Source organism: Chroicocephalus ridibundus, chromosome 5 (assembly GCF_963924245.1).
Source record: "Chroicocephalus ridibundus chromosome 5, bChrRid1.1, whole genome shotgun sequence".
NCBI lineage: Eukaryota > Metazoa > Chordata > Aves > Charadriiformes > Laridae > Chroicocephalus > Chroicocephalus ridibundus.
In genome coordinates, this window is record NC_086288.1 from 80,448 (window position 1) to 92,486 (window position 12,039).

Genomic DNA, 12,039 nt, shown 5'->3' on the forward strand with positions numbered 1-12,039 from the left:
TTCCAGACAAATGCTAAAATAACAATGCACAGCATCACAGAAACAGACCCCCTCTGCCAAAGGATGAAATAAAGCGATCTACAAGAAACAAGCCTTTTTGGTGTCAACTTCTTGATAAACAAGGAATCAGGTACAGACACCTGGCTTTGACACGAACTAAAAAGATGGCTAGAAGTTACAAAAAGGGGCTGCTGCTCTTAAGTGCTCCCTCCGACCAAAGAAAAGAAGATGGGAAGAAGCTGAAGATGTTAAGACCCTCAAAGGACTGACCAAATCCCAAAGAACATTCAAAGATTCTGAGGTAGGACTCCTCATTTAGACGTCTATTGTCTCACCAATCTTCATGTATTATGAACTGAGATTTATAAATTCCTGAATAATTCGCCTCAGCTACTGCATACTCCCGCTTACCTTCCCCACGTCATAGCTACGTGATGTTTGCCAAGGCTTCCACGGATCCAGAACACGTACAAATAAAGCCCGTGAGCATGTTTGTAGATTGCAGAGGACAGAGACACTGAATCTGCTCAAGTAGACCCAGAAGGTCCATCGCCAAGTTACACACACCAAATTATTTAAGTCCACGGGGACTAGCAATAAGGGACTGCTTGATTCCTCTCTGCTTAATATTTGCATCTAATCCTAGTTTGGTGCATTGTATGTGGTTGTTCTTGTTCTTCTCAAACCCTTTTATGTTCCAAGAACATGTGAACCCAAAGTACAAACAGCAATTTGAGAAGTTGAGAGATGCTGAAAAGAAGGCGGAGCGCGGAAAGGGAACGGAGCTGCTCTTTCATCCTCAGCCCATGGTGTCAAAACCCTCAGCGTTCACTATGCAATGCGTTGGCTTGCAAGGATTTGTATAATATTAAATGGGTGAAAAAACGTACGAGCAAATGGATTAAACTACACAATAATTATTCTCAGACAGACCAACCACATTATCTTCAAGATGGAGGGGAATCCTTGGATAAGTCAAAATATATCCCATCAAGACAACTGCCTTCAAACTGCATTAGTTGCAACCGGTAGACGGAGGAAAACAGCATCAGCCATTGGCACAATTTAGTTATTGCACAGACAGAAACAGGACCCAAACAGAAGTTGTATGGGCAGGTGAGCCTCAATAACAACTCAGAACATTAAAGTCTTATGAGTATTTCCACTAATACGTCCCACGATATCTTACCAACTTATGTGGAGCTCACGCTTGTTTCCACTTAAATCAGTACAAACTTTGCCCTTGGTTTAAGGAAGGAAAAAACAAGTATTTTGTAACATCTCTTGATGGGAACACTTTGTGGCCAAGCTCTGGTCTCCTAGATGAAGGCACACGTGCGCTGCTCTTCGTGGAGAAACTGAGTTTATGACTGGTGGCAATAAACATTTAAACACTTTCTTTTCAAACAGCTCAGCCAAAACTGCCTCTTTCAAAAGCTGCCGTAGGCTGGAGTTACCTGGAAGAGATTTGCAAACGCTCAACAGAGGGGTACCGTACCTTCTCTGTGGACATCGGGGAGCACATCGGTGGGATGCTGCGCCACAGCTGAGCGCCGATACACCATGTGGATCCGTCCCTTTTCCTCTTCCATTTGCTTCCCTCTTTCCAAAGGCTCAATGAAGTACTCATCCTTATCGGTTCTTATCATTCCGGCCTGGTGAGGAAGAGAGAAAGCGTGCCGATATGTTACTTGAAGGGCTCAGGCCCTTCATTTTACTTCATTAAAATCAGCAGAAGCCTGTTTCCTACTTAAATGAACACGTTCTGGTCCATCCCATAACTATGTAGATATCAACAATTCTTCAAAACCCTTTCTCTTTACCTCTTCCTCCTGTGAAAGCCGCGGGACAGGTTTGCAGGCAAGGCGCGTTTATCCTAGCTGTTACCGCAATTAAGCTCGCTGGAGTAAATCACACCTGCCCAAGTCCAGTTTAAGAGAACAGAGGCTCACACTAAGGAGGAAAAATTTCTGCGCTGGCACTCAAATACAAACCACAGTCAATGACGGCCAAACTGAAGATCTCACTACACATAAGGCAGGAATTACAGTTCTGGCTTTGGCTGCCACCATAGGCACGCACAAAGTATGAACCACAAAAAAATACCCCAAACCAAACCCCAAAGGAGACGAACCTGACAGTTCTGCAAACTTCTCCAGGGCCTCCCCAGCCCTGCTCCAGCTTTGAATGCCATCACACTTATTCATGGCAACGGTACACTGATCTATTTTTTAATTATATATTTTTTTCAGCAAACGGAGATTATCATAGTCCAAGCTTAGATAATTTGCCAAATACAAGGAGACACAATTGTGAAGGTACACAACAAAAAAAAAGAATATTTTAATCAAAATATTCAAAATGTCATAAACAGTGCTTCCCCACAAGCCTCCCATGCTCTGTGTGTTTTCTTACATCTATGCTCAAATTTGAAGTTACTGAATTTCTTCAAATATTGGCTAAACTGCATAAATCTAAACCCTACATTCTTCCTTTGTTTTCATTACGCGAGCAGCAGCACTTAGTGAGATTTTTGGTCGGAATAACTCAGGTTAGCGTCACTAGTTGGTATTTCATGTGGACAGTATGCATAATTAGACCGGGAATTAACAAGTCCCCTTCGCGTGTTAATGGCTGGCTTGCTTGCCATTTTTCTGAGCAAAACTGAGTTTCGTCCCTACAGTTGCTATGTTATTGGTGTAGAATTTGTCCTGGCGTAAGCCTTTCTTTGTAAATAACCCATTTTCTGTGAAGCTGTTGAAAGTCGGTCAGGGCAAAAATGAAGCTTGGCTTCACTTCCCAGCTTCACCGTGCGTGTCTGCGCTAAACCTATGAAGAAAGAGCCACAATTATATTTTTGAGAAGGGCTGTGCCCTGCTGTAAAAGGAATATAAGAATGATCTGCAAGCACCCAGCACAGTTTCCATTTTCACAACTCTCCATAAAAGACTGTGTCAGACCTAATGCATTTCACCCCCTTAACCCACAATTCATTGATGGCTCCTCAAAAGCCTCCTCACTTCACCAAGGCTGATAGCCCGGCCCTATTAATATGAGGCACAGACCTATTTTTAAAGTCTAATTACTCATTAGGAGGAACAGTACACCTCTCTACCTTTTGTTTACCTTCACGGTCATGGCTAACTCCCCCAATTTCGGAGGATTTGGAACATGAACAAACCTGACACAACTTCTCCACAAAGTTTACAAATGATGCTCAAGGGCTGGATTTCCAACTGGGTCCTCACCAACAAGGTGTTTTCAGAAAGCAACAAACACCTCCCACAGATCCAGCGCGAGCACGTGGAAGTTGAGTACATTTCACGTGCTTTCGAGTAATTAATTTGCCCACACTTTCGAGATACTCACCCTTGCTTTGCTTCACCACTACACAGCGCAACTGTTAACATGCTCTGTCCAAAACTTAATACATAAGAGCTAAAATTACTATAGTGGGGTTATCTTACAAAGCATGCTGTAAATGCCAGCAGATATTTTTACACATATTGAAGATTTTTTTCCTATTTTTGGAAAGTGAGATATAGAATCAAGAGGGACAGTCTTGATCCGTTTTCACAGCCCACAGGCAAGCATGAATACAGAATCCAGCTTGCCTTCCATTCAGACTTCCCCCCCCCAAAAAAATTTCATCAATAAAAAGAGCATGAAATTTTCCAAATGAATGGAGAAAGAGGGGCAGAAGCAGGTACCACATCTTCAAGTGAATCTCCACTGTAAACTCTGCTGTCAACGCAGCATTTTCTTCCCCACCAGCCGCAGAGAGAAGCAAGCAGGTGTCTCCAGCGCATATTTTTAAAGGCTGACTTGGAGAAAAGACCGCGGTGGATTTTCAAGAAAGAAGTATGTAGTGGAAATTTTTTTTTTTTTTTCCCCACAAAAGCACATTTATGGAGCAATACAGGAAAGCCGAGTCTGAAATCTTGGAATGCTATTAATTTTACTACTTTTTCTTCTAAATTAACGACGCTCAAAATCTCCATCAACTGCAGGACGCGGGTTGAGATCTGCGCTTCTGTGAAGTTTATCTAGAACTGTCCGCATTGTTCTTTGAATGTGAAAATGGGAACACAACAAAAACTAGCAAAACCCAAAAAGCAGCCTTTGTGTCAGCGTGGCTGGAAATAAAACCTGTTCTTGGCCCCATTTCAACCCTGGCTGAGGCTGGGGGACATGGATTCCCTTCTCAGCTTTCCTACAGACTCATTTCTCCCGTTTTTGAGGGCTATCATGGCAGGGGGAACACTCTGTTGGGATGTTCGGCACCTTGTTTGCACCCATCTGGTTGCCCAACATCTGTCACCATCTTTAAATGACTCGCCACCGCCAACCCATTTAATCCTTCCAGCTCTTTTTGTCCTCCTCGATCCAGCAGTGGGCAAACTGAGGGAAAGACCTTTTAATTAAACCCAAGTCCTGCCCCAGTTCCCAATAAAAGGTAACTGGGAGCAAGGCCAGACCTGGTCCAGCACAGGCAGCCCACCTCGGGGGGCTTGCCAGACGACACCGAGCAATGCATTCTCTACCAGACCATCCATTGCTAAAGAAAAACCTAGAAAAATGCATTATTTTTTATTCCCAAATGCAAAAAGAGACGCAGACAATAACCAGGGAATTACAAAGGACGCAAAGCCTTGAGAAAACAACCAACAAGGGCAGGTTAACACTAAGGAATTGCTTTCTGAGCCAAAACCAACAGCATTTAAGGGGGAACATGATTCCGTATAAATACGCGTGGGGTGTGAGCTGCAAGAGAGGAAAGAAGCCTTCATTCAGCCCGCACAACAGCGAACTGTGGAGTGGCCATTAAGAAGGGCTACATTTAATGGCAGCATTAGAGTAAACATCACGGGTGGGATTTTCAGAAGTATTTTAGGAAGTTAAATGCCCCATTTCTAGTGGTTTGCAATAAGGGCAAGGCATTTAATTCTCAGGTGTGTTTTGAGAAGCCCACCCTTGAAGGTGAGAGAGTGAAGGGGTTTGTTTAACCACACTGCCGGCCATCACCAAGCCAAGTGCAACCAACACTTGCCACCGGGCATTACTGGAGAGTAGGAAACACTTTGGGCTGTTAGTCTAGAGCACGCTTATTTGACAAAATAATCCTACGACAGAATATCCCCATCCTACCTGTCATCTCAAGAGGGTCAGTAAATGCTCTCATTTTTTGACCCCAGATTCCACTGCCCACCTGTACCCCAAGTTCTGGGGCTTTTTCCTTCTTACTGTCTTCTGATGGACTGGCTGTGGTGCCCCGAAGACATAAAAGCTGCTTTTTCTCACGCAGCTCCCTCCACAAAACACTCATTTGCCTAACTGCCCATGAAAAAAGCTTGCCGAAAGTTGGGTTTCTAAAGTGCTGAGGCCTCTATCTACTGCAGTCATCAGTCATGTCCTACTCATCTCCTGTCCTGATTCTCATGGAACTCCACCAGCTCTTGGCAGCAGAAGGCGTCCTCATGGCCCACGTCTCCACAGCACCTAGCAAACCTCATCCACCAGCACTTACGGGACTGAAACAATGCCCCCTTATCCACAACTTCACCAGAAAACACGGGTATAATAATTACCAACTGAAACCGGTGCCCTTTATCCACAACTTCATCAGAAAACACCAGTGTAATAATTACCAAGAGAAGATGGTGAACCCAGAAGGGTTCCTGTGCTGTCCGTTTTCATGTCACTAAAAATGCATGCATTTAAGTAGAATGCCACTGAATTATAGCGAAATACTAACAGGTCCAACTATTCTCTGCTGACTGACAGGCAATGAGTGAGTGCACAATATAATAATTATCTTCAGTGAAAAACAATTTTATCCCAATGTTTCTGTGGCTTTGCTATTATTTTAATCTATGTAGGCACTTATCTTCACAATATTACATTTCAGCTGGTATCTGTATTTTGAAAACCCTGCATTTTTGTAAGATGTAATGAATCTACCGCACAGAAGGTAATAATATAAATTATGTTTTTAAACTGTCCTTAGTGCCCTTGTACTATGAAGAAATAAGTTTTTAAAACACTGACGTGATACTCTGGGGAACTGAGGTGTTAATTAGCATCTATTTCTCCTAAGCTGGCTTTGAACAGGGAGAGTTACTGAATAAGTAAGGCTGCTTTAAGCAAATCAGAAATACAACTTGGAAATATTTGCAAATTGTGACATGGCTGGGAGAGAAGCCTAAGGCCGAAGAGCAGTTCTGTTGCCAGGCTCGTTCTGTAGGCTGCTCGCATCAGGCGTCTCCTCTTCTTTTGCGTGGCTCAATATCTTCCTTTTTTACTTAGGTGAGAAGGAATGAGGCGACATTGTACAAAGTCCCTTGCAAGGATAACCTGTTTGCTGCCCCACACCTGCCCTCTCTGCTCCATTCAAGCTTTTCTAACCAAATCCTTTGTTGCCAGACTTGCTCCAGGCTTCAACACTCTGAAATTTTTTTTTATTTTTGCATTTCGTCCTTTTCTCCCCTCCCAGACAGAAACTAGGAGCAACACATAAATACTTCTGCTGGCAGTTAATTGGGATTAGATATTTAATCCACGTCTTTTACAAGTTGCACTGCATGAGATACGCCCGGCGCGGGAGGTTGGAGCCGTGAAGACGCAGAGCCTCTGCGTGACGCTGAATACACGGAGTTCAAGTCCTTCACAGCGTCCCAAAGAGAAATGTTCACCTATTTGATGAGCTTTCTTGCAACTAAGCATTGTGTAGGCTCTTAGCAAAATGGCAACTGCTCCGGATGAACAGACGACAGACCTGCTTTATCTGTACCCAAGGCACTAAACTTCACCATTTAAAAAAGTCAATCATCCAACCTATAATTGGCTATTGCGCCGCGAGGGATACGAGATCCATAGAGCTTCACCGCATCCCCCTCCACGAGCATCTTCATTTGTATTACAGGCACCTTTTATCTGCACTTCTGCATGCAGACAGCAATTCGGAAATACCATGTACTGGGACTTGACCGTGAAGATTTGAAACGGGAGATTAAAAGCTTAAAAAAACTGAAATTTAACATCATGTTCAAGGCTCTACGTTCATCTCGAAGTGCGGGAGGTTGTTGATAACATAAGCAGCAGATCAGTAAGCAGGCTGGAGTTTGCTCAGCAGCGGGAGGCTGGCTGTACCAAGTTGGGCTGCAGCAATAGGCCTTGGTAAGAAATGAGCAAGCTAGATAAAGAAAAAAAAATCAGTAATAAGCACAGGGATGCCAGGATGCCAAAATCCCCTTCCCTCTAGAACAAAGTACCAACTTGGGGCCCTTCAGCAGCACACTGGAGCAAATACAAGCCATAAAATTGGGCTGTGTAGCTGGACTCTACTTGGGAGGGGAGCAGAAATGAGAATGTGGTAACAGTTCCCCGGCAGAGCCCATGTGGAAATAGGCACACAGGAAAGAGCCCGGCAGCCGCTTTACTGTCCCCAGACAGCTAAGAATTGAGTGGGAAAAGGGAAAAGTGCCCGCACAAGACAACCACCCCTGTTTTAGGGGACAGACGATGTTCAGGAGAATGAATCTGCCTGCTTAGAAGAATAAGACCTAAATCCAATGACTGCAAGCAACATGGCCAAGCGGTGACAAGATGTGCAGCAGGACTTACAGAGCCCGCGACTCTGGTTCCACCACTGTCCTGACGTCTGTCCTTCCCAACAGTGAAGGAAGCTCTTCTTCCACCTGACAAAAGGTGTACCAGCCCTCCTGCCTCACCCGGTGCACTGACATCTGCTCCAAACCCAAGGCATTTCTCCCAGTGGAACAGTGGAGGCAACTGAGACCTCAGACACGTGCCTTCTGAAGGAAAGGCAGAAGAGGAGGAGGACACCGGCAGCAGCAAGTCAGAGAAAGAACCAGGACCAAGAGCAACATGTTGGCCAAGCTTGCAAAAATGAAAGGAATTACTCCCCTTGTCCTGGAGATTTCTCCACATTTTGGTTGTTTTTCCCCTTCCATTCTTCAAAGCACGTGGTGGGGGCAGAAGAGGGCTTTATCTGACTGCGAGAAGCCAAGGCTCCTTCTCTGCCATGAAAGCCAACAGAGGAGCTATACACCAAAGACGGACCCTGCGCATCCCAAGTCCAGTTTCACCTTCCACCAGGGTTTCCTAAGAGCACCCAAGACGGACTCCCAACTCCCTGGTTTCCTACACAGTAACTTAACGAATTGATCACCACACACACCTTCAAAATGAAATGCACAGGTACGTACAGCGTCCCTAAGCCTCAGGGTGGGGGTATCTCAATCTATTCTCACTTTGGGCCAGAAACCGCTTGTTCAGCTCACAACAAAATCTCTTAACATGTTCTCCACACGTGTTAAGTTGAAATGAGAAAGGTCCTTGCGCCCACAGTAGTTTCAGCGAGCATCAGCATTTATTTCACCTACCACCGATGCTGACCAAGCCAAAACCGCAGCAGAAGGACGCCACAGTCAAACCAACACAAAGCTGCTGACTCCCCAAAAAACGCTTACTTTTGACTATTCTATCAATGAAATTGGAAAACGTTGCCAGGGCTCTCCCCCCACCCCTCTCTTTCCTTCTCCCTTTTTCCGTGTTGGACAATCGCAGGTGGCTGACAGCTCTATCCTGCCGCTAACTCCATAGAAGCCCCATTGAAAAGCATCAAGAGCTCTGTGTTCCCTCAATTTAATATCCCAGCCCCGGCCAAGCAGACGCCGCATCCTGCCAAGACAAACACATGGGGCCTGGCAAAACGGGAGGGGGGCAGTTTCTGGAGACAGCCCTCGATTCTAAACTTCTTAAGGAGGCGATATAAACATGCTTTTATGAAAAAAAAAAAAAAAAAAAAAAAGGTGCTGCCTCGTCTAAAAACACAGATTCAGCGCAAAAACACTGCTACCTTTCACCGTCTCTGTTAGTTTAAGGTGTGTTCAGTTCAATGACTGTGCAAAACCTGCGTCACAGCTACCTGCTGCTCGCTTTTTTAATCCCAAGGCCAAAACTTTCTGGAGTGGCACCGAACACTGGTTGATTTATGGGAAGAAAAATACAAGCAAAGAAGGATGCTTTGCCTGCAGCACATTTCCCTTTGCCTGCCTCCACCAAAACAGAGCTACGGTGGGTGGAACTCGATTCTAAGTTTCCTAGATGTGTAGCTCCAGGGCTACAGCTTCAATTCATTGGGCGGATGTTATTTTTCATGCTGCATGGCATCCATATTTTGTCAAGAATCAGTTGATTCTCCACGTCTGTCCTCCAAAAACATTCTAGAAACTTCTGAAGTTGCGGAGTTTGCCCCGCAATCATAGAATCATCACAGAATGGTTTAGGGTGGAAGGGACCTAAAGGATCATCTCGTCCCACCCCCTGCCGGGGACAGGGACACCTCCCACCAGACCAGGTTGCCCCAAGCCCCATCCAGCCCCTCTTCAGTTCCTGATGATCACCCGGAGTGTGGTTCTCCATAATTCCTTCATGCGCCAAGTGTGCTTGTACCATGTAGGTACAAGCACACAACGAAACGCCTCGGAGCCCTGGAAGAGGCTGCCCAGAGAGTTGTGGAGTCTCCTTCTCTGGAGATATTCCAAACCCACCTGGACACGTTCCTATTCAACATGCTCTGGGTGACCCTGCTTCAGTAGAGGGTTGGACGAGATGGTCTCCAAAGGTCCCCTCCAACCCTGACCATGCGGCGACATGTGCTGTGTGAAGCTGGAACATCAAGTATCACATCTGCTAAACAAATGCAGCGGGACAAGCCATCACCTTGCAGGAATAGGTGCGTATCGCTGACCTACGCAGCCAACTCCTGATGCCCACAGGAAACAGGAGTCAAGTTTTAGCCAAGAATACATCATACGAACAAAACAAGAACAGTAATAAAGAAGGAACATCAGAGTCTACTACTAAACAGAACTTGCAAACAGAAGCACGTTTGCATAGTCCTATAGCTTCATTTATTAAGCTAGCACACCTGTACTGCTCTCGTACTAAAGCACGTCCATCACCTGCCAGAGTTAAAATCTGTGACAGAATGCCTATCGATACCTTTCTGACAGCACAGATAGATTTTCCTGCCAGATAAAAGATGTGGCAGACAAAGAGTCTCCTTCTCTAGCTTCCCAAAGCATCGCTTTGGGGTCAATATCCACAGTCTTAGTGCCGGGTACCGAACAAGAATGATTAGCTCACCCGTCCACGTAATGCCCTCAAAATTCTCGATTCAGCGAGACTTCTGTAGGTAGATGGAGTCAAGGAATTTCATACATACATACAGACAAGTCCCATTACTTGTGTATCAAACAGCTGGGAAGAGTTCCCTTTGCTCGTAATGCTACTGAGATAACCTGTAACACTCACCTACTTTTTTCTCTTTTTCCATTGATTCTACCTTCTGCAGTTATCACTTGCCTAACTTGCATAGGTCAATGTATATAATGATTAATCAAAGTAAAGTATCACACATTTTCTTCTCCTTATATGACACTTCCAAGTAGTTCAGACTCATTAAATCTGTATTTAAAGGTTGTGTAGAACACACAGTACCGATCTGATAAAAGTGACTACAGATCATTCACGTAAAGTACGGAGAAGATTTGATATCAATATAGAAAGCTGACCAAAGTGACCACAAACAGCATTCATTCCAAATTCCAAGCAATTACGCAAAATGACAATTTCTCCCTTCAGCTCATTAGAAACACACAGAGAGGATTCCACCCCCAGAGAAGGGCACAGGTCATCGCGTGTCGCTGCAGCTGCTGTTGGAGCTACAGCTAAACCAACCAGAGAACAAACTTCCCCGTCCATGGGATGGAGCCTGGGGTGCATGGGGCATAGGGGACCTGCTGCCCGGGGGCTCCTTTGCTGGGGGTCCCTGCCTTGGGAGGCCCCAGCCTGGGCTGCCCTCACTGCTGGGCCTTCCTGTTAAACTCTGGGGAGTAAGTGTGTGTGTGTGTTTGTGTGAGAGAGAGAGAGAGTGTGTGTGTGTGACACCACAGATGGTGTGTGGTTGTGTGTGTGTGAGACACCACGGATGGTGTGTGTTGTGTGTGGTTGTGTGTGTGTGAGACACCACGGATGGTGTGTGTTGTGTGTGGTTGTGTGTGTGTGAGACACCACGGATGGTGTGTGGATGCTCCCCGTCCCTCCTGCCTTTGCTCCTCCAGCTGGAAAAACCACGTACCCAGATGTTGCCAACATCCATCTAAACACATTGCCACCACCTGAAGCTACGAGCAGACCACGGAACACCCTTAAAGCCACCTCAGAAGGAATCTGTGGATCCAGGAGGACGCAAGGAGGGCTGCCAGCCCCCGCAGTGGCAGGGCTGTCCCCGGGGCAGGCGGCACGTCCCTGGGAGGCTGGCTGAGCCCCGTCGAGGAAGGGGACCCATGTCTGTCTTACAGGGCTGGCAGGGAAGGGGAAGAGCTGGCCAAAAGGACATACTTCTCCTGCTGCACATCTTCTGCATGTTAAAGTATTTATGGCCTCGACATACTTGGCATACAAAAAAATACTACACGTTAGAAGAATGCTGGAAAAAAAAGTAATACGGCAGCGCTCCGCACATCTTGAGAAACAGATGTTGAGGCTAGGGCTGGTGGGCGCCTGCAAAGCAGAGTGGGGCTTGCAGACGAAGGACCTTCTCCCCGGGGATGGGTCTCCAGCTCCAGGGACACGCGGGGGGTCGTGGCTTGGGGGCAAAGCACCCAGCACCCCACGAGCTGTTTCTAGTGCAGCAAGCAGGAATCCAACAGCTCGTTTTTCCTCTTTGGAAGATGGATGTGATATAAAAACCCGTGTTCTACCATGTTTTATCTGCTGCAGAACCCTGGCAATACATTTCAGAACTACAGCAAGAGCTCCTGAACCATTTTAATCTCCATTCTCGAAGGCGATTAAACACAAACGGAGAAGAGCACTTTAAGGTTTTTCTTATTAAGTAAGTGCTAGGAGTGAGATAGCATTTTTTTAAAAACATTAAAACCCATTTTGAATCAAATGAAACATTCAAACAGTACATGATGCTCTGGTTTCACCACCAGCTGAATTATC

General features: G+C 45.7%; 1 protein-coding gene across 4 annotated transcripts in view; it reads right to left on the reverse strand.

Annotated features, from left to right (window-relative positions):
• LOC134515909 (A disintegrin and metalloproteinase with thrombospondin motifs 3-like) overlaps nt 1-12,039 on the reverse strand; it is a 122,546-nt gene that overhangs the window by 72,128 nt on the left and 38,379 nt on the right. For all 4 annotated transcript variants that reach the window (XR_010071149.1, XM_063335518.1, XM_063335516.1 and 1 more), the window contains exon 4: nt 1,499-1,655. Coding sequence is in view for 3 of the 4 variants with exons in the window: in XM_063335516.1 (XP_063191586.1) it covers nt 1,499-1,655 (157 nt within the window). In the remaining variant the exon portion in view is untranslated. The remainder of the gene's footprint in view (nt 1-1,498; nt 1,656-12,039) is intronic.